Consider the following 25,688-nt stretch of genomic DNA (forward strand, 5'->3'; position numbering starts at 1 on the left):
CGTATGACAAGTAAAAGCAGCAAAACCATGTGTCACGTGACAACAAAGGCAAACGGCTGTTGTAAACGTCAGAACTCCGTGTAATTTACGCACGAGGTTATATTCTGAAATAAGCACCATCTAAACTCTGTGAATTCACGTATGTGTAGCTAATGAAGAGTTACTTCATAGAAATATGTGACGCTGCGAGGAGAGCCATTCAATAAGCCATGAACTGGTTGTACAATTGTGCAACTGTGATCTCGCTGAATACAGAGATAGCTGGCGCTGTATGTGTGGAAACCGCAATCTGCTGAATGGCAACTTTTAAATAGTCAACACGTGCTTTTATTGACATTCGACATTTTTGTGATCTATAGGGTTACCAGCGTAGCAAGTGTATAAAACTAAACTACTAAGCAGGGAAGTCATGTTAGTCAGTCTCTCGATTTTTCACATTTGTTGCCAGTTGACAATAACAACCACCAAATGTATACTATATCGTAATAAGACAGGGACCTAAACACAGCTATAAGAGATATGGGAATTAATCAGAAGAAGGGGTGCGATTAGGAGAAACACAACAACCCCAATGTTAATAAGTAACAACAAAACAGTGGTAAGCTGAAGAAGAACTTCTGGCACAAACATTGCTAAAGGGTAATGGTTCAATAAATGCCCTCAGATGCCTTCTCTTTTACAATTTTCTGCTACATATTCTTCAGTAATAGGTAATAAACTATCAAAGGCTTGACTGGCTCAGCTTACACATCAGTGATACAATTTTTATTGCATGTTTTATTTGTTGTTTGCTAACCCTACTCTAATCACAGTAATGGGGTTGCACATAACAGGGTTGCAAATCCATGTTAATGGTAGCCTTTTCTCAGGAGTAGAAGTTAGATATTTAGCTAGCTGTTACTGCTGACCAAGAGGACAAACTTACTTGTGTAAAAAAAATAAAAATAATTCTGATAATATGCATAACAGGGTTGCATGAGGTAGCATGAAACATTCAGTCAAGGCTGACAATGTTATGAAAATATGAAAAGTAGAAGAGAGGACATAGCTTTGCTCTACCCATTCTTTTGGAAAACTGTTTAATGATGTCAGTTCCAGCATAGCATGTGATTCACTGTTTTCTTCTTATATGCTAAAAGGGTTATGGTAACAGGGTTGTGTGCATGTTGTGGGACACATGTTCCATGCATAATAATTACTATTTAAAATATTATGTTGATCAAAAAAATGTTTCCGCAATTACAAGAGACATCGATGAAAAAAAATAATATCAAAAAAGGAGGTTTAGGTTTCATTTTAACTCTTGTATTTGAGATTCGATTTGGTCATAAGGAGGGTGGGACACAAGAAAAATTACATTTTAAGTGGTACTCCAGACTTACTTGGTATTTTGAAAAATATTTTCAAACATTCTTTTCTCCTAGTTGTTTTTTTTTTTTTTATTTAGATTTAGTCTCAGGACAAGTAAATTTACACAACAATTTCATGTTTTAATATTTGTGGATGGATTATTTGAAATTTGATAGGTAGGACATAAAATGTCCTCCATTTCTGGAATGACCCAGCTACATACAAAGCAACATGTGACTGCAGTGGGGATGGTGAAGAAGTCTGCAAATAAATACCTACAAATAAGTGGGTATTTAAAATATCAGGAGCAAAGACACAGAGCAAAGACAGTGATTTGTTTCTCAAGGTAAAACAAACATAAGGTAATATCATTTAAACTTTTTTAGCCAGACACTCGAACAGTACAAGTGCAAAAAGATTAATAATGCTCTAAGATGCTTATCAGGACAAGACTGAGGAACACCTAGAGCTGTGTATGATGAACAAATACAAAGCTTTCATGAGAGTCACACCAGACTATGGGTGTGTGGCTTATTCAACAACACCTTCAAGAACTGGATGTGGAGCGGCACAAGGCCAACAGATCCACAGTGGAGCTTTTAAAGCATCTCCAGTTGCTGATATGCAAAATGAAGATGGAATGCCATTACAGATAAGGAGGAAATAGGTCATGCTAGAATGTTGGCTTGATTTACAGGGGCATAATAGCTGACTCCCAACAAAGACCATCCTGCAGGACTGCTAGGAGCACAGTGACACCTGGGCTTTGGATGGATAGGAAAGAAAACTGCAGAAATTATAGGCCTGTGTACGTACAGAATGGCACAGCAGCCTCATCTTCAGCTACTCCACCCTGGTCATTTGCAATGATGACAACAGATCTGAATATACAACAACAGCTGAAACAAAAATCCAAACAGGCACCCTGTGGATCATAGCATTTAACAACACAGAGCAGCATTATGCAGGAAATCTGGTGATATTCACAGATGAATCAAAAGAAGAACAGAAGCATCAGTCTTCATTCCACAATACAAGGTAGCCATTGAGAAGAGAACTTCAGAGGTGTCTCAGTATTGACAGCAAAGCTAGTAGCTACTCTGATGACAGTGCAATGGCTGCAAGCCAATCACAACAAGTAATGCACTAATTGCAACTGATAGTAGAGCAACACCCACAGGTATCAAAATCTAGAAATCATGCAAGATCTGCTTTTTGAAATTTACCTCCTGTTACACACATGAATCAATGAGGAGCCCATAGCTGATTTCATATTTCTTCCTCCCCATGTAGGAGTAGAAGGTAATGAGATTGTTAATATACCGGCCAAGCTGTCATTAAAAACACAAACAGTAAACAAGGAAATTCCACTAAGCAAAGCTGAGGGTAAATCAGTTATTAAGAGACAAATGCAAAAAGTGTGGCGAATACTGGGACGAAACAAAACTATAAGACATCTATATTATATTCTGGAAGGTGTGTTTGGGAAAAGGGCAGGGCATGACAGGAACTGAAAAGAAAAAAGGAGTTATCACCTGTCTTAAGATAGGGACACTGGGCTACAATCAGAACATCCAACTGGCAGATATGTACACTGTTCAGTGCTGCTTGAATCTAGGTGCTATGAATGGGAGATGAGGAAACTGGCACCACCATTAAATAAAGCTTATCTAAGTATCACTGTGGGTGGCCTGCTTGGAGGGTCATTACAGGCAACATATAGTCACCTAATGAAGCAGAAAACAGGACTAATTTAGAGAATCATGTCTTTTTTTCCTCTTTTTTTCCTATTTTTCTTTTGTCAATTTTCTGTTTCACACTCCAGTCCGACAGGTGGCGATAATGCGTCCATAAGCTGATTAGTCGAACAAGAACTAGAAGAATATGCCTTGCGGCGCATACGCTGCCGAAAAGAAAGAAGAAGAAGAAGAAGAAGTCACTAGACGAAACAGAAGTTTGGGACTTTGTTACGGCGACTGCCCTGTGTTGAATGGGAGTCAGAATCACAGACAACTGATTGGTGGAGGTAAGAAAAGCACGGTTCGTTTTATGGAGATCTGGGTTAACCTTGAAGCTTGGACGGCTAAAACCTCAGCATGTTTCTGTTGACGTTTGAAAGCGTGGGGGTCTTGCGACTCGTAGCTAGCAGGCTGCAGACAGATGTCCAGCTGCTCACTACAAGTGCGTAGTTTAGTGATATCCCTTCTAGAATCGATTACTGATCAGCCAGTTCATAGGAATCTTTTGTGTGAAAGGTCGCTCCAGATACCATATGGAATGGGGCCCCTTTCTGATCTGCTTCTGCTTTGTAGAAGCCATAAGCATGATTTCAGCAAAGAAACTTTAATTAGGGTCCGAACACCGAATGGTGCGAAGACCCTATTGAAACTCATGGGTTTCTTTTTCTTGTCGTCTTTTGAAACGCAAATTTGAAGGCCCAAAGCGATTCAAAAACGCGTGAAAATTTGCACACGTCAGGATCGGCGAAAAATTTAAAATTTCAGAGGAATTGCACGTGTGTGAGCCAAAATGGCTCAATAGCGCCACCTGGAACATTTATAACGTCTATCACGGGCAGCACGTTTCACCAACAACTACCAAATTTGATAGGCATATGCAAACACGTCAGGCTGAACAAAAAAAGTCAGTGGCAGCCATATCCTAAACCCAACAGGAAGTCTGCCATTTTGAACCGACTGTTTGAAATTTTATGATGTTTGCTCGTTTTCAAGAGCTATAAACTCAAAGGGCGTAACTCCAAATTTGCCAGTACATACAACAGGCCTTAGTGATCAAAAGTTATCAAAATGTTCTACAAAAGTCTAAGGGCGTGGCCATGGCGACCTTTGGAAGTTTGATCCTTCGCCATGAAACATCAGATGCTATGTAAATGCCCTGAACACACTCCAATCTGCCTGAAACTTTACCCCTTATTCTGTCAGTTATTGGGAATTCATACCGCAAACTCTTCACTTTTTTGTGCACGTTGTATTGTGTTGCTACCTAGCAAAATGGTAACCTTCAAAATGTTTCTTCAAGTTCTAGTGTTTGAAGCTTTCAGAAATTGGTATGAGAAAGTTCTCAAAAAGTTTGAAAAGGTTGTTGTGGGCTCTTTACACAGACTTTCAAGAGCTTTCCCATACAGTTGCTTTGTATTAACAGAAAAGATCCATGGAAAAGTTCATATTGGAATCCAAACTGTGAATTGACTTGATGCTGTTGAGGTTGCTTTTGACATTTGGGTGTCCAAGAAGCTTGTGGAGACTCTGCTGATCCCAGCCCCCAGACAGACACTCCCTAGCAGTGTGTAAATTCCTGAAGCCGTCCTCCTTAGTTTGGCCACCAAATGCTTGATGAAGCAGCATTCCTGTAGCCATGCGGTGTCAGGGGCACAGGATTTGCAGAGGACGCATTACGGACTAATTTGCAATGGTTTTTGATGTTATTGCACTATACCTCACAGTTGGGACCCAAAAGGAAATTGTGTTGGCAGCAGTTGTATTACTCATATTTCATTCATTCATTTGTATACTTGTATTGAACAATATTAGATTAATTATAAAAGAAAAAAATGCTATTGTCATTACTCTAACTTCTTCCATGTCATATATTAAAAGTATCTCCTTATATTGTTATTATTGACAGATATCGATATCTAATGGTACTATTAATGTTAGTGGTGGTAGGGGGTTCCAGTCATGGCGATGGAGTGATCAGATGCATGTGAGTTGCTCCCTGAAACTTAAACTTTTTCTGTTAACTACACACTGAGTTTTGTCACAGTTTTAACCTATTAAGCGCCGCTGCTGGGAAAAAATCCTAGAGGAAACACTGCACTTACTACACTTATGGTTGTGTGGACGTGTGGCGTCTCAACTACCCAACAACGAAAGAGTTTTCATGTTATTCCCACGTACATCAGACTCGCTCTCAGATTGACTATTACTTTCTAGATAAAATGGTATTACATACAGTAAAATCATGTAAATATTCAACAATCGTTATCTCAGATCACACCACTCTCTTGTTAGACATACAGCTTATTCCCAAAAGTGAAAATCAGCCAACTTGGCATCTCAACACAAGGTTATTTGGCCTGCAACTAACGATGAATCAAATCGTCTGAGCACGATACATCATCAAAAGCAGAAGTGAGCGCGCTATGCAACAGAAATAACCGTCCGAGCGGAGCGCTGAACACGGACGGACATCCGCGCTACATCGTACATATATTATATATGCATGATTCAGTGCAGATGTCTGCGCTGTATCGTAAATGCAGATGTCCGCGCTGTATTGTACATATATAATATATGCATATACTACATATGCAAGATACAGCGCGGATGTCCATCCGTGTTCCGCGCTCTGCTCGGACGGTGATATCTGTTGCATTGCGTGCTCACTTCCACGTTTGATGACGTATCGTGCTCAGACGATTCATCAATTCATCATTAGTTGCAGCCCTAGTTGTTATCCTCTGATGCATTTTTCAAATTTGTTTCTGAGAAGATTTCTCTCTTTATTCAAACTAATATATCTGAATCAACCTCTCCTTTCATTTTATGGGTAATAATACGTGGTAAGATTATTTCCAATTGTGTCAGGCTAAACAAACGGGGAAAGCAAAGACAACAAGAACTACTGGAAGCAATTCAGCTAATTAATAACCAACATTCATTATCTCCCAATTTCTCTCCTCAAACAGAGAGATTAAAGCTCCAAACTGAATTTGACATAATTTCCACCAACAGAGCAGACCTACTTCTATTTTTGTTTGCTTATTTGTCTGACATATTTTTGTTATGTTTTATTTTGTTTTGCTTCTATTGTCAGTGCTGGTGTTTTTGTTACCTATAATTTTCTTCACCTATATGTGTGTGTGTGTGTTTGTGAGGGGGGATTATTGTTTGAGATGTTATTGTGTTGAAAATAAACAGAATTGGTTTGCTGAAAACCCAATAAAAATACATGGTTTAAAAAAAAAAAAGTTAGTAGTGGTATAATCGTTGACTGAGGAGACAGGACCATACTGGAGGCATAATTCTGCTGACTGCACAGAGCCGATCGACGGGAAAAGTGCTGGAAGAAGTTGCAGGAAAAACAACGCTTTGCACGGCAGGCGGCACTGTTGCCACTTAACACTGCAACGGGGGGTGAATAAAAATGAGAAATAATTAACAATGAAAACTGCTGAAAAATAGTCAGACGTGTATGGAAGCATTTATATTTTAGTGTATGAGTCAGTAAGAGGAAGATAGTGATGGCACTGAGCTACTCATTATACGAGTTTACTTTCTATGAAGAGAGCAGTCCTCAGCACTGGGGTAACAGAAACATTGCGGAGTGATTCCATAACATATAACAGCAAGGCTGTAAGCAATGATGTTCAGTAAACACTCCCAAAACCAGCTTTTCCAAGAAAACTTATGAAAATGACCCTAACCTCTTCGAGAGTGTACGTTAGTTCCATTGTTTGAAGGTTGGTCAGTAGTATATGAAAACATTTTGAACGGGGTTTTTTCAAATGTTTGTTGCTGTGCGATCAAAATTTAATCAAATATTTTAAATTGACAGACATTTGTTTTGTCTTTTTTTCTTCTCAGTATAATTTCCCGTCATGGTGAACCAAGTTCAGCGAGGGGATGGTAACTGCCAGTCTTGCAAGAGCGACTCCAGTGGGAGCAATAGTGGCGGTGAGAGCTCCAAGGAGAGCTCCCGGTGTTCCACGCCGGTGTTGGATGCAGATCGATCAGACAGGCTGCGAGACAAGATGCGGAGGAGGATGGAGTCCGGAGACCGTTGGTTCTCGCTGGAATTTTTTCCGCCCCGCACAGCCAGTGGAGCTGTCAACCTCATCTCAAGGCATGTGAAATCTAACTGGACTTGAATGGGATACTTTACACAGGAACATGTGTTCAGAGGTAGTGAAGTACATGCATTAGCAAAAGTTGGGCACAATACACGGTTAAAGCATTTAAATTAAAGGTATGTATCAGGCTATTTAGTTCATGTGAAAGGTAAAAGGCATATTCCCATTTTTCATTAAAGAATGAAACTTGCTACGCTTGTACAGTTAGGAGCCCCAAATATTTTTTTGAAAGGGACTTTTGCCAAAATGTGTTGTGGCACTCGTGGTCATTTTACTCTGAAAGTGCTGTTAAAAACATTTAACATATTTGGGTACCCCGAACAGTCATGTATTTGAGCAGCATCCTGGGTTTGATTTTAACTCATGGTGATTTAGAATGATAGAATATAAAATAGAAATACTTGATTGAAATTCTGTAAATGTAATTTGCTGCAAGTCAGTGTCTCTACTCCTTGCTTTCTTGTCTCTCTCTTTGTGTCACACTATCAATGAAGACAGACATATAAAAACAAAAAAAAAAAAATTAAAAATGAACATATCGACAAAGAATTGGCACAGCTGCACTAATTTTGAAAAAAACTTGGTTTTTGCATGAGCTCCACATCTTCCAGCAACCCATTTCAGCAGCTCATTTACGAGAGTAATCGCTCCAAAAGGCTTTAATAATTACTATGGCAAAACTTGATAGCACTCAGTTTTCTTTTTGGTGCTGTGACTCATTCTGATTCATTTAGATTCCTTGTGTACAAAAAGTACAAGAATAATGTCAAGGTTAATCCACATAGCATTATGACACACCACTGAAGAATTGTCTGTATGTCTATACCAAACAACAGCCAGACCATTTGTTTTGAGAATATCATTGTTCTACAGATTTGACCGTATGGGCTCTGGAGGGCCCCTGTTCATTGACATTACTTGGCATCCAGCAGGGGACCCAGGCTCAGACAAGGAAACCTCATCCATGATGATTGCTAGTACTGCAGTGAACTATTGTGGCCTGGAGAGCATTCTCCACCTGACCTGCTGCAACCAAACCAAAGAGAAAATTACGGACTACCTGACTAAAGCAAAGCGCCTGGGCCTCAAGAACATCATGGCACTAAGAGGAGGTAGGAAGGTGACATTTAACTTTGTTAGTTACAGGAATAGTGCATGTACTGTAGGAAACTTGCTCTTTAAAGGTAGGTTAGGTTTTTGCTTAAGCCAACTGTATTGAAATGCCACATAAAGAATACACCTGATCAGGAAAGTTTTTGATAGTTGCATTTTCTGATTTATTGATGTTGAGCAGTTCAGCGGTGTAATGTGGTCATGTGGTATCTGCTAAACATTATTTTCAACACATCTTTTATTACTCCGTGTAACTGTGCTGAGTATTAGAAACACTATTAGGATGGAAAAATGGCACAATAAAGTTGCCATTTTTAAAAAAACAAATGCAACGTTATGAGAGTGTGTTTCAGGGTCACATATTGTACCACTTTTCATTAAAATTACGTAAGCAAGGAACCGACTGAAGTGAATGTATGCAAGAGCAGTCATTCTATCAGTTCTAACTTTCTCTCTGAGCAATAATTTCACACAACTGTTGTTTTGGTCAGTTTGTCAGACAACATTGCAGCTATATAATCAATGGTTTAGTGTTGCAGAGTCTCTGCTGAGTAAATGTCTATATAGTGACTTCTGGTTAACATGGTGTTAATAGGCTGTGCTTCAGTAACTATTTTATATTTATTCTGTTGTCCAACAACAATTCAGTTCAATTCAATTTTATTTATGTAGCACCAATTACAATTCAGATTGTCTCAAGATGCTTGACAGAAACCATATGCCTGAACTACCAGAGCAAGCCCAAAGGTGACACTGGCAAGAAAAAAAACTCCATTTTAATGTGAAGAAACCTTGTGCAGAGCCAGGCTCATGTGGGGGGACTCATCTGCCACCGGCTGGCTTGGTTGAAAGGGACAGAAGAGGTAGAGAAGGATGGGAGAAGAGGGGAGATGGAGGACAAGGAAACCTATAACACACATTGGGATACATGCATGATAAGAGTAACATAGATGATACATACAAAGTACAAGCAGAGGTTTCCTCTACATTCATTCTGCAGTGGCGGCCCACCACCACCAAACTGTTTTGGAGATGTGAGCATCCAGGTTAGACAGCTGTTACTGGATGGTCAGCGCTCACTGTAGAACAGCCTTATCTCGGCAAAACTTTTTGAAATCTGCAGCTGGCTCTGACTGTTCTATAGCAGTTAAAAAGGGATATTAGTAGTTCTACATTTATCTAACAGTCACACTTTGGCCTCACAGTGTATTTTTTTATTGTTCAGAGAAAAATCAATTTGAAAGAAGTTAATGTTCATAACTTTATATCGTTAATGTTTTACTCAATCAATGACCGTGTACTTCTGAATTATTGTCTTGTCTTCATTACCTCTAGTGTGACTTTGTTCTATTCTTATGACTGTCACAGTGCATTAAAAATAACATTTAAGCAATATTTTATTCGAAGGACATCTGAAGAAACCCAGATCCTCACTGACTGCTGGGAGACTCCACAGACAGAACATCAACAGTTCCATCTTTAGCATAGGGACCAGCATGATGCTGTTAATGGAAACTGAAGGATATAAATTCTTAAATGTTTTTAAGCATTCTGCAATTAAATATTTTTAACTGTGTTCAAAAAATGAATTGAATTGTTGAAGCCAGTATTGAATTTTCCTCTAGCGTCAGATCTATTTGGTCAAACACTGCTTATGTTTGAAAAGGATTTTGTTTTATTACCTGGCAGGTAAAAGAAGAGCTCACCTGTGGTCACGTTCTGAGTAAAGCAGCTCACATGAAATATTTTATCAGTAATTACTGATGATGTTCAGTGCATACAGAAGTACTGGTGATAACATTAAAGTGTAGTGATGTTTGTGTATCTGTCAGACTATAAACCTCTGGATGTTTGAGGACAAACGGCAGCTCTGTATGTACAACCCTGAGCAAAAATTATGGAATCACCAGTCTTGGAGGATGTTCATTCATTTGTTTAATTTTGTAGAAAAAAAGCCGATCACAGACATGTCACAAAACTAAAATCATTTAATATGGCAACTTTCTGGCTTTAAGAAACACTAAAAGAAATCAGGAAAAAAATTGTAGTAGTCAGTAACAATTGCTTTTTTAGATCAAGCAGAGGGGAAAAATATGGAATCACTCAATTCTGAGGAAAAAATTATGGAATCACCCTGTAAATTTCCATTTACAAAACTACCACCTTCATCAAATTAAATCTGATCAGTAGCCTGCAGTTAAAAAAGAGTGCTCACACCTTGGAGAGCTGTTGCACCAAGTGGATTGACAGGAATCATGGCTCCAACACGAGAGATGTCAATCGAAACAAAGGAGCAGATTATCAAACTTCTTTAAGAAGGTAAATCATCACGGAATTTTGCAAAAGATGTTGGTTGTTCTCAGTCAGCTGTGTCTAAAATCTGGACCAAGTACCAACAACGTGACGGTTGTAAAAGGCAAGCATACTGGTAGACCAAGGAAGACATCAAAGCGTCAAGACAGAAAACTTAAAGCAATATGTCTTGACAACAAAAAATGCACAGCAAAACAAACTGGCGGAAACTGGAGTCAACGTCTGTTGACGAACTGTCAGAACCCACCTAAAGGAAATGGAATTTACATACAGAAAAGCTAAACAAAAGCCATCATTAACGCCTAAACAGAAAAAAACAAGGTTACAATGGGCTAAGGAAAAGCAATCGTGCATTGTGGAGTGGCTGGATGAAAGTCATATTTAGTGATGAATCGCAAATCTGCATTGAGCAAGGTGATGATGCTGGAACTTTTGTTTGGTGCCGTTCCAAAGAAATTTATGAAGATGACTGCCTGAAGAAAATGTGAAAATTTCCAGTCGATGATACGGCACTGCATGTCAGGTAAAGGTACTGGGGAGATGGCTGTCATTACAGCTTCAATAAATGCACAAGTTTACGTTGACATTTTGGACACTTATTCCATCAACTGAAATGATGGTTGGGGATGATGACATTTTTCAGGATGATAATGCATTTTGTCATAGAGCAAAAACTGTGAAAACTTTCCTTAAAGAAAGACACGTGGTCAATGCCATGGCCTGCAAATAGTCCGGATCTCAATTCAATTGAAAATCTGTGGTGGAAACTGAAGAAAATGGTCCATGACAAGGCTCCAGCGTACAAGGCTGATCTGGCAACAACAATCAGAGAAAGTTGGAGCCAGATTGATGAAGAGTACTGTTTGTCACTCATTAAGTCCATGCCTCAGAGACTGCAAGCTGTTATAAAAGCCAGAGGTGGTGCAACAAAGTACTAGTGGTGTGTTGTAGTGTTTTTTTTGTTTGTTTTTCATGATTCTATAATTTCTTCCTATGAACTGAATGATTCCATATTTTTTTCCCCTCTACTTGATCTAAAAAAGCAATTGTTATTGACTACCACAAATTTTTTTTCTTGATTTCTTTGTGTTTCTTGAAGCCAGAAAGTTGTCATTTTAAATGACTTCACACACACACACACACACACACACACACACACACACACACACACACACACACACACACACACACACACACACACACACACACACACACACACACACACACACACACATACATATATATGTACACAATAACTTTATATATTAAAACGTGGCCATGCAGGACTGTGTTATATCTGATTCTATTTTGTTGTTTTTCACGGTAAAGATAATCGGAACAGATGAGCCAAGGTGGTGACATTATCAAGTATGTTGGTGTTCCAACTGCACGGTAACCAGGTTGAGTTTTCGCAAGTCCGTACTTCGGAGTACGTACTTGCAAATCCAAAGTCACTGAATATGGGCAACTGGCTAACAATGCAGTCCCTCCAGGATTTCGCAGGCGTTTTGATTGTTGTGGTCTAACATGCCTGAATTCGCGGCAGCTTTTCTAAAAATTGCAATGTAAGTTGTGACGTTTTGACTGTATTTGTTGCAATGAAATTGCGGGAGACAGTGACAATTGCTAAAAAGATGCATTTTTTTCAGCTTTTAGAACATGTTTCAACATTTTAATTGACAATATTTGGTCTAATATTTATTTTAATTCTTTAAGACGCTCCAACCCATTTACACAAAAGCTCAAATACAACAATGGGGAATTAGCACCAGCCAGGTACTGTTTTTTTTTTTTTTCTTTTTTTTGTCTACATTTGTTCTCATTGTTTAACTCCACAAAAGAGGTGTCAACATTGTATGAGATTGATGCATATTTTAGTCTTGCAGCCAAATATTTTAATATTTAGTGCATGTGTGTGACCACCACCGGCCCTCCCTGAAAGCTAAGCAGATATTCTTTATTAGAATTCCCTATTATGAGCCAGGGAGGGCAGTGCTACACCTCAGTGATGTGTGGGGGAAACAAAGACTGGACAGGATGAACAGAACGAACAGGATGAACAGAGATAGAAAATAACAGGCGGTGCTATTGCAATTAAAGATTGTAAGGTGGTGTGTTATTCCCAACTACTAACTGCCCATCAATAAAACAGAAAAGAAAAAAAATAAATTAAAAAAAGAAAACCAACACAAAAGAAAAAGAGATTCAATAAATAAATAAACAAACAGTACTGAGCACCATAATTGTGGATGTCTTGACAGTATAGAATAGGATGGAATAGAATAGGCCAGAAGAGGATACCAGTGAAGGAGAGAATGAGTTTAGGGTAGAGACTCTGGAGAGATTCTCAGCACATTCTGGCGGGTCCCATCATTCACTGACAATGGGACTCGGCAGTAGCTGGCGAGACCTGGTCAAACGTGCAAGTGTGAAGGACCCCGAAGCCCAGAACAGCAATCATGGCAAGGCAGGGCCAAGCCATAGGGCACCCCTTCCCCCGGGCCGTAGGAGCCACAGGGCGGCGCCCCCAGAGAGCCACCGGGGCCACCGTGAACGACGCGGACCCGGAGAACAAGAGGGAGCAGCTACCGACACCCCCAGCGCGCCAAGACCGACCCAGGCGGCCCGGGGCACGAGGACCCACCCGCCACCCAAACCCCAACCCCCGCCCACCCCAGTCCCCACCAAACCCCCCGTCCCACATTCATTTTGACTGTAGCTATTCATCCCAAAAGGGAGATGGGGAGGTTGTTCCAACGCCTCAGATCATCACAGACTTTGTCTAAAAGTGGAGTGAAGTTCAGGTGAACTAGTTCTGAGAGTTTGGAGGAAATATTTATGCCCAGATATCTGATGTTGCCAGTAGGAAAAGAATAATGCGAGTTTTGGACTGCGGGATTCCACGAGTTTTCTGTTAAAGGTAATATAATTGATTTTGACCAGTTGACAGAGTAGTCTGAAAGACGCGAGAAGGTTGTGATGAGGTTAAATACTTCCTTTACTGAAGTTTTGGGTTCTTGTAGATAAAGTAAAATGTCATCTGCATATAGGTTAATTTTATGTTCAGACTCCAGAGCGCAGATACCTTTGATATCAGTGTTCTGACGTACAGCTGTTGCTAATGGTTCGATAAAGATCGCAAACAATAAGGGAGAGAGTGGGCATCCCTGTCTCGTTCCCCTTTGCAGACTGAAGCTTTGTGAAGTGATCCCATTAGTGGTGACTGTAGCCTTGGGTGAGTTGTACAGAGCTGATACCCACTGGATAAACGATTCTCCGAAGCCAAATTTGTGGAGCACAGCGAAGAGAAAGGACCAATTAACTTTGTCAAAGGCGTTTTCTGCGTCCAGTGACATAACAATAGCTTCTTTGTTGTGGCGTTGTGTCAAAGAGATTAGATTTAGAAGTCTTCCGATATTGTTGGTGGAGTGTCGGCCATTTATAAATCCTGTTTGATCGCTGTGAATTATTGACGGGATTATTTTCTCCAGCCTGGAGGCGAGAGCTTTTTTAGATAATTTTGATGTCGGTGTTGATCATTGACAGAGGTCGATAGCTAGAGGGAAGCGTAGGATCTTTGTCTGGTTTCAATAATAATTTAATTGCAGCTGTATTCATGTGCGAACTTATATAACCATTATTTTTAATCTCTGTCACTGTCCTGAAGAAAAGGGGTGCCAACATTGACCAGAAATGTTTAAGAAATTCAGCAGGGAAACCATCAGGACCAGGTGCCTTGCCTGCTGGCATATTGTCTAATGCACATTGTAATTCTTTGATAGTCAATGGAGCATCTAATATGTCTCTGTAATCTGACGTTAGTTTGGGCATGTTTAGATTGTTGAGAAAATTATGAATATCTTCTATGTTTGGGTTAACTGTTGCTGAGTATAAAATCTGGTAATAATTATAGAAGGTCTGGTTGATTTCCTGAGGTGACTGAGTATATTTTCCTGAGGGATCCTGAATTGCTGTTATGAAGGATTTTTCTTTATTGCGCTGGAGTTGGTTCACCAGAAATTTTCCTGATTTATTATTGTGTTCAAAATCATATCTTAGTTGTTGTAATAAAAACTCTGTTTTCTTGGATAGGATATTATCGAGGTTTAGTTTTGCATTTTGCAGTTCGGACCATAGTTGATCACTTGGATTTATTGCATAATTTGTAAGTTGTTTAATTTTTTCTTCAATTTCTTTCTCTGTTTGTAGATCTTTTTTTTTTTTTGTATGAGGATTACGATATTATTTTACCTCTGATTACGGCCTTTCCAGTTTCCCAAAGCAAAGATGGAGATAAGTCATTAGAGTAATTGTTTTTTAGAATGTCTGCCCACTTACTCCTTATTACTCGATCAAATTCTGGCTCTTTGAGTAGAGAGATGTTGAGGTGCCAAGTCTGAGGAGGTTTAGGGATGGAATCTGTTTGCAGGCAGAGAGATATTGGTGCGTGGTCGCTGATAATGATTGTGTGGATTTTAGTGGTAACTTTATGTGCGATAGAGTTATTTGAGAGGAAAAAGTCAATTCTTGAAAATGTTTTGTGTACCGGAGAGAAAAACGTATAGTCCCTCTTTGTTGGGTTTTTGAGTCTCCAGACGTCGTCTAGTCCAAAATCTTTCATATAATCATGTATAACTTTAACTGATTGTGATTGTTTTGCATGTATTGGACTATTAGATCGATCTACTGAAGGGTTTAAAACTATGTTGAAGTCACCACTGATAATGTTGAGTTAGCAGATAAGTCTGCTAAGGGAGAGAAAACAGTGTGAAAGAAGGCTGGATCGTCATTATTCGGAGCATAGAGGTTTACAATAGAATATAATTTATTAAAGATTGTTGCCTGGATAATAATATATCTGCCCTCTGAGTCTGTTACTGTACTTTTTAAAGTGAATGGTACTCTCTTATGGACTAGAATGGAGACCCCTCTTTGTCTGCTGTTATAACAAGATGAAAAGATAATTCTATAATTCGAGTCTGATAAAGAGTTTTCTTCCGACTGTAGTAAATGCGTTTCTTGGAGGAGCAAAATATCTGCTTTTAATTTAGAGACATAGTCCATGATTTTAACTCTTTTTGTTGGTGTGCGTATGCCATGAACATTCCAGGCTATGATATTATACTTGAACAGAGAGAGAGAAGATGTTCTGTCACTTAGTATGTAGCAATGTAATACAACGTCTGTGTGTGTCCTTGTGAGCTGTCTGTTGCTGTCTGTGAGCTGTGAGTGTTGGAGAGAGATGTATACAGCAGGTCAGGCTCTATATTTACATTATATAATAGCACATCATTGCCTGGAAAACTATCAACAAACACATTATAAAACATACAAGCACAATAAACATGGGGGGTACATAGAGTGTGAGTGAGAGTGTGGGGGGTGAGTGTGTGAGAGGGGGAGAGGGCTAAAGGGAGACATATAGAGAGGGAGAGAGAGAAAAGTAGAAGGAGGAGGGGGTTCTCCAGTGGGGAGTGTATATTAGGAGAGTGAGACATTTACACCTGTGAGATTTTTTTTGATTACATTTTGTAGCATAAATGACTAAGTGATATATTAAACGTTTAAGCCAGTTTTTTTTTTTTTTAAGAAGAGCCAGGGGGTAATGGAGGGTTCCCGAAATATCTGCCCATCTGCATTGTCAATGGTTGAAGACTGTGTCAATACTCATTGCGCCTCGGCTTGGTGACTGTGTGTTGAAGTTTACCCCGGTGGACGAGAGGGTGGCCTCCCTTCGCTTTCGGGTGGGGGGACGGTTCCTTACTGTTGTTTGCGCCTACGGGCCGAACAGCAGTTTGGAGTATCCGCCCTTTCTGGAATCCTTGGAGGGGGTGCTGGAGAGCGCCCTTTCTGGAGATTCCATAGTTCTGCTGGGGGACTTCAACGCTAACGTTGGCAATGACAGTGAGACCTGGAGAGGCGTGATTGGGAGGAACGGTCTGAACCCGAGTGGTGTTCTGTTATTGGACTTCTGTGCTCGTCACGGATTGTCCATAACGAACACCATGTTCAGGCATAAGGGTGTCCATATGTGCACTTGGCACCAGGACACCCTAGGCCGCAGTTCAATGATCGACTTTGTTGTCGTATCGTCGGACTTGCGGCCGCATGTCCTGGATACTCGGGTGAAGAGAGGGGCGGAACTGTCAACCGATCACCACCTGGTGGTGAGTTGTCTCCGGTGGTGGGGGAGGATGCCAGTCAGACCTGGCAGACCCAAACGGATTGTGAGGGTGTGCTGGGAATGTCTGGCGGAGTCCCCTGTCAGAAGGAGTTTCAAGTCCCACCTCCGGTCAAACTTCAACCATGTCCCGAGGGAGGTGGGAGACATTGAGTCCGAGTGGACCATGTTCCGTGCCTCCATTGCTGAGGCGGCCGATCGTTGCTGTGGCCGCAATGTGGTTGGTGCCTGTCGCGGTGGCAATCCCCGAACCCGTTGGTGGACACCGGCGGTAAGGGATGCCGTCAAGCTGAAGAAGGAGTCCTACCGGGCCTTTTTGGCCTGTGGGACTCCGGAGGCAGCTGACAGGTATCGGCTGGCCAAGCGGGCTGCGGCTGTCGCCAAGGCAAAAACTCGGGTATGGGAGGAGTTTGGCGAGGCCATGGAAAACGACTTCCGGACGGCTTCGAAGAGATTCTGGTCCACCATCCGGCGTCTCAGGGGGGGAAAGCGGTGCACTGTCAACACTGTGTATAGTGGGGATGGTGCACTGCTGACCTCAACTCGGGACGTTGTGAATCGGTGGAAGGAATACTTCGAAGACCTCCTCAATCCCATCGACACATCTTCTGATTCAGAAGTGGGGCCTGGGGTCTCGGGCGTAGATTCTCCCATCTCTGGGGTCGAAGTCGCTGAGGTAGTTAAAAAGCTCCTCGGTGGCAGGGCCCCGAGGCTGGATGAGATCCGCCCGGAGTTCCTCAAGGCCCTGGATGTTGTGGGACTGTCCTGGTTGACACGTCTCTGCAACATCGCGTGGACATCGGGGGCAGTGCCTCTGGATTGGCAGACCGGGGTGGTGGTCCCTCTTTTCAAAAAGGGGGACCGGAGGGTGTGTTCCAACTATAGGGGGATCACACTCCTCAGCCTCCCCGGGAAGGTCTATTCAGGGGTACTGGAGAGGAGGGTCCGCCGGATAGTCGAACCTCGGATTCAGGAGGAGCAATGTGGTTTTCGTCTCGGCCGTGGAACTGTGGACCAGCTCTACACCGTCAGTAGGCTCCTTGAGGGTGCATGGGAGTTTACCCAACCAGTCCACATGTGTTTTGTGGATCTGGAGAAGGCTTTCGACCGTGTCCCTCGGGGAATCCTCTGGGGAGTGCTCCGGGAGTACGGGGTAACGGACCACCTAATACAGGCTGTCCGTTCCCTGTATGACCGGTGCCAGAGCTTGGTCCGCATCTCCGGCAATAAGTCGAACTCGTTTCCAGTGAGAGTTGGACTCCGCCAGGGCTGCCCTTTGTCACCGATTCTGTTCATAATTTTTATGGACAGAATATCTAGGCGCAGCCAGGGTGTTGAGGGAGTGCGGTTTGGTGACCTCAGGATTCCGTCACTGCTTTTTGCGGATGATGTGGTCCTGTTGGCTTCATCATGCCAGGACCTCCAACTCTCACTGGATCGGTTCGCAGCCGAGTGTGAAGCAGTTGGGATGAGGATCAGCACCTCCAAATCCGAGTCCAAGGTCCTCAGCCGGAAAAAGGTGGAGTGCACTCTCCGGGTCAGGGATGAGGTCCTGCCCCAAGTGGAGGAGTTCAAGTACCTCGGGGTCTTGTTCACGAGTGAGGGAAGGATGGAGCGAGAGATCGACCGGCGGATTGCTGCGGCGTCCGCAGTAATGCGGACGCTGTACAGGTCCGTCGTGGTAAAGAGGGAGCTGAGCCGAAAGGCAAAGCTCTCAATTTACCAGTCGATCTACGTTCCTACCCTCACCTATGGTCACGAGCTTTGGGTAGTGACCGAAAGAACAAGATCGCGGGTACAAGCGGCTGAAATGAGTTTCCTCCGCAGGGTGGCTGGGCTCTCCCTTAGAGATAGGGTGAGAAGCTCGGCCATCCGGGAGGATCTCAGAGTAGAGCCGCTGCTCCTCCGCGTAGAGAGGAGCCAGATGAGGTGGCTCGGGCATCTAATTAGGATGCCCCCCGGACGCCTCCCCGGTGAGGTGTTTAGGGCACGTCCTACCGGGAGGAGACCCTGGGGAAGACCCAGGACACGCTGGAGAGACCATGTCTCTCAGCTGGCCTGGGAACGCCTTGGGGTCCCCCGGGAGGAGCTAGACGATGTGGCTGGGGAGAGAGAGGTCTGGGCTTCCCTCCTAGGGCTGCTGCCCCTGCGACCCGACCCGGACCAGCGGTAGAAGATGGATGGATGGAAAAAGGAAGGTTTTAAGCCTGGTCTTAAAAATAGAGAGGGTGTCCGCCTCCCGAACCCAAACTGGGAGCTGGTTCCACAGGAGAGGAAATTATCACTTTCTGAGCTGAGAATTAAAGGAACATTGGCCTAAAGGATGCTGGAATGAATCCACTTTATAATTCATCTCACCGTTCAATTGATTCATGATGTGTTTTGTTTTTCTTTCTGAACACCACGTCCTGATAACTGAAGGCTCTGCCTCCCATTCTACTTTTAGAGATTCTAGGAACAACAAGTAAGCCTGCAGTCTGAGAGCGAAGAGTTTTGCTAGGATAATATGGTACTATCAGGTCTTTAAGATATGATGGAGATTGGTTGTTAAGAGCTTTATATGTCAGAAAAAGGATTTTGAATTCTATTCTAGATTTAACAGGAAGCCAATGAAGAGAAACCAATATAGGAGAAATATGATCTCTCTTGCTAACTCCCGTCAGTACTCTGGCTGCAGCATTTTGGATCAGCTGTAGATGTTTCATAGAGCTATTGGGACAACCTGATAATAAGGAATTACAGTAGTCAAGCCTAGAAGTAACAAATGCATGGACTAGTTTTTCTGCATCACTCTGAGAGAGGATGTTCCTGATTTTCACAATATTTCTCAGGTGGAAAAAGGAAGTCCTACAGATTTGTTTTATGTGCGAGTTAAAGGACATGTCCTGGTCAAAGATAACACCGAGGTTCCTCACAGTAGTACTGGAGGCCAATGTAATGCCATCCAGAGTAACTATATGCTTTGAAAGCAATTCTCTAAGATGTTTGGGGCCAAATACAATGAGTTCAGTCTTGTCTGAATTTAGTAGTAAGAAATTATAGGTCATCCAGCTCTTTATGTCCTTAAGACAATCTTGCAGTCTAGCTAGCTGATTAGTTTCATTTGGCTTCATAGATAAATACAACTGAGTGTCGTCAGCATAACAATGGAAATTAATACAGTGCTTCCTAATAATATTGCCTAAGGGAAGCGTGTATAATGTGAACAGTATTGGTCCTAAGACAGAACCCTGAGGAACTCCATGATTAACCCTAGTATGCTCAGAAGAGTCATTGTTGACATGCACAAACTGGAACCTGTCTGATAAGTAGGATTTAAACCAGTCCAGCGCTGTCCCTTTAATGCCAATACAATGTTCTAGTCGCTGTAATAAAAGTTTGTGGTTGATTGTATCGAATGCTGCACTAAGGTCCAATAAAATAAGTATAGAGACCAGTCCATTATCTGACGCTATGAGAAGGTCATTAGTAACTTTCACCAGAGCCGTTTCTGTGCTATGATGCACTCTGAAGCCTGACTGAAACTCTTCAAACAAGCTATTCCTTTGTAAATGTTCACATAAATGTTTATAGCTCTTGAAAATGAACAAACATAAAATTTCAAACAGTCAATTAAAAATGGCGGACTTCCTGATAGGTTTAGGAAATGGATGCTGCTGACTTTTTTGTTCAGCCTGACATGCTTCATATGCCCGCCAAATTTGGTAGCTGTAGGTGAAACGACCTGCCCATAGTTACACATTTTTCAGGTGGCGCGATTGAGCCATTTTGGCTCACACCTATGCAATTCCCGGGAAATTTTTCGCCAGTCCTGATGTGTGTGCAGAGTTTCACGCATTTTCAAGTATTTTTATTCTGCCAGATTTGAATTTCAAAAAACTGGAAAATAATTCCTCCGGGTTACAATAGTCTTCACACCATTTGGTGCTCGGACCCTAATATTAAGCCCATGAGTTTCAATAGGGTCTTCGCACCATTCGATGCTTGGACCTCATAAAAAACTCAAGGGTTTCAATAGGGTCTTTGCAACAGTCAGTGCTCTGACTTTAATAAGAAAAAAACCATGAGTTTCAATAGGGTCTTCGCACCATTCGGTGCTTGGACCCTAATAATTCCTTGCATTACAATACGGTCTTCGCACCATTTGATGCTTGGACCCTAAAAAGAAACCCAACAGGGTCGGACCCTAACTAGAACAAGCAGACTACTGCAGAAGCTTGACATACACACTGTGACATACAGTGTATTGTGTAGCTGTTTAGAGAACTCTGGGTCAGAACGGACATAAAAAGGTGGCTGGTTTGCAAATTTTGACTGGATATAGTTGGACATTCAGCTGTTTTTAGTGTACAACATTTGTTACCAGATTTGCTTTATAGTCGAGAAAGATCTGGAAATATCACTTCCTTCAAACATAACTACTATCTCAGGTGTGATATTCTGATATCTTCACAGACCCACTGGGAGAGGACTGGGAGGAAGAGGAGGAAGGCTTCAACTATGCTGTCGACCTTGTTAAACATATCCGGTCAGAGTTCGATGATTACTTTGACATCTGTGTTGCTGGTATGTTTTAAATCTAAAGATAAGCACTAGACAGTTTATGTGAAATCTCACTTAAGTATCATTCAGTGATTTAAATGTTTCTCTGCAGGCTACCCCACAGGCCATCCTGAGGCAGAGAGCTATGAAGACGATCTCAGGCACCTAAAGGAGAAGGTGGATGCTGGAGCCGACTTTGTCATCACCCAACTGTTTTTCAGAGCAGACACTTTCCTTAAGTTTCTAGAAGATTGCAGGGCAATTGGCATTACATGTCCCATCCTGCCCGGAATCTTTCCCATTCAGGTAACTTACTTCTTCCAGGAACAGTTATACTAAGGAGGCAAATTCTGAACAGTTCTCTCAGGCAGAATTATAAATCAATATTTGATTAACCAATTACACATAATCCACATCGCAGATATAATTACATATGCTGGTTAATGCTGTGTATATAAATGGATTTGTTAATAATAGCTCATTTACATAAGTTCCAAGTTTGAAGGAAATGCTCTCCTGCTGAATCTTGAGCATAAGTGCATGAGTTCTGGCTGCATGCCATTAAGTGTCACAGAACTTTAATCAAAATATCTGTATCACCTCTATCATTATTGTGAAGATTTAAGTCAGTTGCTGATGAGTCAGAATGAGAAATGTTCAGAGAATAACATGTTCTCCATCAGTCCTACAACTTGCAGAAACAATGGCATCATTGTCTTTTGCATACCGACAGCATTATTACACTACATTTAGACTGCTGCAGATTTGTTAAAACATTTTAGCAGGGTAAATAATCCTAATCTGAGTAATTACCTCCAGCAGAGCAGCTTTTAATGTAAAAATGTAGTGCTTGAAAAAAGGTCATCGGACACCTTATAGACAAATGCTTCATGACCTCTGCACTGCTACTCTGCCCTGCTCTTTTTTTTAAAAAAGAAACTTTAGATTTTATTATTTTTCATGACAAACGGATCAACATATAGACAGAATAATAGCTTTCACAGTATAATACAGTAATAGCCAAGCCAAGGTTCCAAGTGTCCAAGATTGTCAATTTAAAACGTTGATCCTCCAGGTCTTTCTTGAGTAAGAGTCTTCCATCTATTTATGAGTTTAAATTTGTTTTGCATTTGCTCATTCCAAGATGCGTAGCCCTGCATTCTAATACAGTTCATAAATGATCAATAAACAGCCCAGTGAAAATAATAACTGTGATCACATGATATTCAGATAAGATTTCCATTTTTCCCCAATACCTTTTAACTTTTTGGGTTGCATGTCTCAGAGCAAAAGTCAGTTGTTCCATAATGTATATTTTCTGAATTATTTCTGTCCGTTCTGTGACTTTTGGGATATCTTTACTCAACCATTTTTTGTTACTGCTTTTTTGCCCCCTGCTAGTAGTATTTGTGGTAAGTATCGATCACACTTTTTCAGTGAAGAAGGCAAATTTCCTAGGTAAATTACATTGAAGTTAAAATCTAATTCTAGGTGCATTATTGATCCACTCTCTGTCATTACATTTGTCCAGTACTGTGAAAGGCTCGGGCATTCCCAAAATATGTGAAAATGACCAGCAGATTTATTTTCATAAAACCTACAACACTGACCGTATTCAGGCTTGACACTTTGGAATTGTTTAAATTTTGGGGGTTATAAAAAACCTTACATTGTCTTTCCATGTAAATTCTCTCCATAACCCTGAGCTGGAAATAGTGCACGGTGTCTTACAGACATTTAACCAGGCATCCTCAGTTAATTCTATATTGGCTTCTTTTTCCAATCATGACTTTATGTACATGTTGGAAAGACTCCTTTCCTGGTGTAAGGCTGAGTAAATCTGTGAGATTTCTCTTAACAGTACCTTTATATGCATCTGAATTCGCAATTGTGCAGTTATAGAGCCATTTTGGCTCACTCCCATGCAATTCCCTTAAAAGTTTTTTTTTCAAGTTTTTTGCCAGTCCTGATATGTGTGCAAAGTTTCACACGTTTTCAAGTATTTTTAGACCTTCAAAACTCCAAATGAAAAGTATGCCAAAGAAAGAATAGCTAAAGCTGCAAGCAGTGTTGAACGAGTCCTCGCATCCTTGCTAGTCAGCGAATCCAAGCATGTCCACCAGGTAGTGCTGCGACCAACAATGTATTTCAGCCTATGTATCTGATGAAGGCTGGACTCTGATCACACGTAAAATTTCAGGCAGATTGGAGCATATACAGGCTATTTAGACAGCACTTCCTGTCCATCCATTGGGTGGTGCTATGACTGTGACTGTATATTGGCCTGTGAATGTCATCAGGGCGTGACTGTGATCACATTTGTAAAGTTTGAGGCAGATTAGAGCATGTACAAGCAAATTACACAGCATTTGCTGTTTCATGGCGAAACGTCAACCGCCATTTCCACAGTCAGACTTTTGTGGAGCATTTTGCTAACTTTTGATCACCCATGCTAAATTCAGTTTTCATGGCGAAACAACAACATTTGCCACAGCGCCACAGACACGCCGTTTGATGACGTCACCATTTTCTCTATGAATATTCATCAGCGTGTTCAGACTTATGTCACCATATTTGAGGTGAATATGGTGAAGTGGCAAAGAATAGTACATCAAAGTGTAAGTAATGTTTATTTCCTGATGCCACAAGGTGGCACTCTGACTGTGAATGAATATTACCACATGGATGTCATCAGGGCAGGTCTCTGATCAATCATGTAAAATTTCAGACAGATTGGAGCATGTACAGGAGAGTTAGACAGCACTTCCTGTTTCATGACGAAGGATCAATATTTTTGAGGGCCATCATGGCCACGCCCTTTGACTTTTGTAGAACATTTTTGATAAGTTTTCATCAGGAAGGCCTGCTGTATATACTGGTCAAATTTGAGGTCTCTCGGACTTACCCCGATAAAGAATTTATCTCAAAAAGATTTCATGGTTAATGCAAAATGGCGGACTTCCTGTTACATTTAGAGCATGGTGGTAATTGACTTTTTTGTGTGTCCCGATGTGCTTCATATCCCCAGCAAATTTTGTAGCTGTAGATGAAACGTCCTGCCTTAATGTCCACATTTTCCAATTTTGCAGTTATGGAGCCATTTTGGCTTACACCCATGCAATTCCTGGCCAAAGGGTCAGGAATTGCACCTTTAGTGCTTGGACCATAGTAAATTTATTCTAGCTGGGTTAAACCTGGGGCTGCACAGTGGCTTGGTGGTTAACACTTTTGTCTTGCAGCTAGAAGATCCCCGGTTCACTTCCCGGCCCTCCCCGGTTCACTTCCCGGCCCTCCCAGGATCCTTCTGCATGTTATCCCTGTGCATGCGTGGGTCTGGCTTCCTCCCACAGTCCAAAAATATGCTGAGGCTGAGGTTAATTGATAATTCTAAATTGCCCGCAAGTGTGAATGCACATGTAGCTGTTTGTCTGTATATGTAGCCCTGTGACAGACTGGTGACCTGTCCAGGGTGTCCCCTGCCTTTGACCTAAGTCAGCTGGAATAGACTCCAGTTCCCCCGCGACCCCAATAAGGATTAAGGATTAAGCGGTGTATAGGTAATGGATGGATGGATGGGTTAAACCTACCCTAAAGTGCTATTATTTTAGTAAAGTGCTTTCTACGCAGTGCCTGTCATAAAGTGCAGTTAAAGTGCCTGTTTTTAAAGTCATATCAATAAACATATAGTTTCTGGTGAGCACCAGGACATGTTGAGTGAGTACAAGATACCTGATAGCTGTACCCCAGGCACAAGAACCACTCTTTTACAGGAAAAACTGTTGTGGCACAAACTTGGCCAGGAAGCTTTTGCTCATGTCTCCTTAAAGGTTACCTAAACTTAGCATGCAGTCAAGTCAAACAATTATCCTCAACTGAGCTGTAGACATTAAGGAAGGTAGTATGATCAGGTAGTCCAGACTGTCCACAGTAACATAACTGAACTTAACCTCTTCATCTCCAGGGCTACCAGTCTCTGCGTCAGCTTGTTAAGCTGTCGAAACTTGAGGTACCAGAGGACATCACCAAAGTCATCGAACCCATCAAAGACAATGATGCTGCCATCCGTAACTATGGAATCCAACAAGCAGTGGAAATGTGTCGTGTGCTGCTGGAAAGTGGCAAGGTACCAGGCCTCCATTTCTATACGCTGAATCGAGAGGTCGCAACCATGGAGGTGCTTCGACAGCTAGGTCTGTGGATAGAAGACCCCAGGTAAGTCAAACAAATGGATTGGTGCTTTGATCAAAAGTGAGAAGTAGTAAAGGGGATTTCAGAAAGAAGTGCAACTTCATCACTTCCCTCATAGACACAAGTATC

At 41.6% G+C, this 25,688-nt stretch overlaps 1 protein-coding gene across 3 annotated transcripts in view; it reads left to right on the top strand.

Annotated features, from left to right (window-relative positions):
* The first annotated feature begins 3,217 nt into the window (after positions 1-3,217).
* The window catches only part of mthfr (methylenetetrahydrofolate reductase (NAD(P)H)), a 36,782-nt gene continuing 14,311 nt past the window's right edge, over positions 3,218-25,688 (top strand). The window contains exons 1-6 of one of the 3 annotated variants that reach the window (XM_023266522.3): positions 3,218-3,376; positions 6,957-7,215; positions 8,096-8,334; positions 21,285-21,395; positions 21,484-21,677; positions 25,333-25,583. In XM_023266522.3, the coding sequence (XP_023122290.1) occupies positions 6,971-7,215; positions 8,096-8,334; positions 21,285-21,395; positions 21,484-21,677; positions 25,333-25,583 (1,040 nt within the window). In that variant the 5' untranslated portion in view covers positions 3,218-3,376; positions 6,957-6,970. The remainder of the gene's footprint in view (positions 3,377-6,956; positions 7,216-8,095; positions 8,335-21,284; positions 21,396-21,483; positions 21,678-25,332; positions 25,584-25,688) is intronic. The other 2 variants (XM_055012926.1, XM_023266523.3) reach the window with 2 other exon arrangements.

This window comes from Amphiprion ocellaris, chromosome 8 (assembly GCF_022539595.1).
Source record: "Amphiprion ocellaris isolate individual 3 ecotype Okinawa chromosome 8, ASM2253959v1, whole genome shotgun sequence".
In the NCBI taxonomy this organism is placed as follows: domain Eukaryota; kingdom Metazoa; phylum Chordata; class Actinopteri; family Pomacentridae; genus Amphiprion; species Amphiprion ocellaris.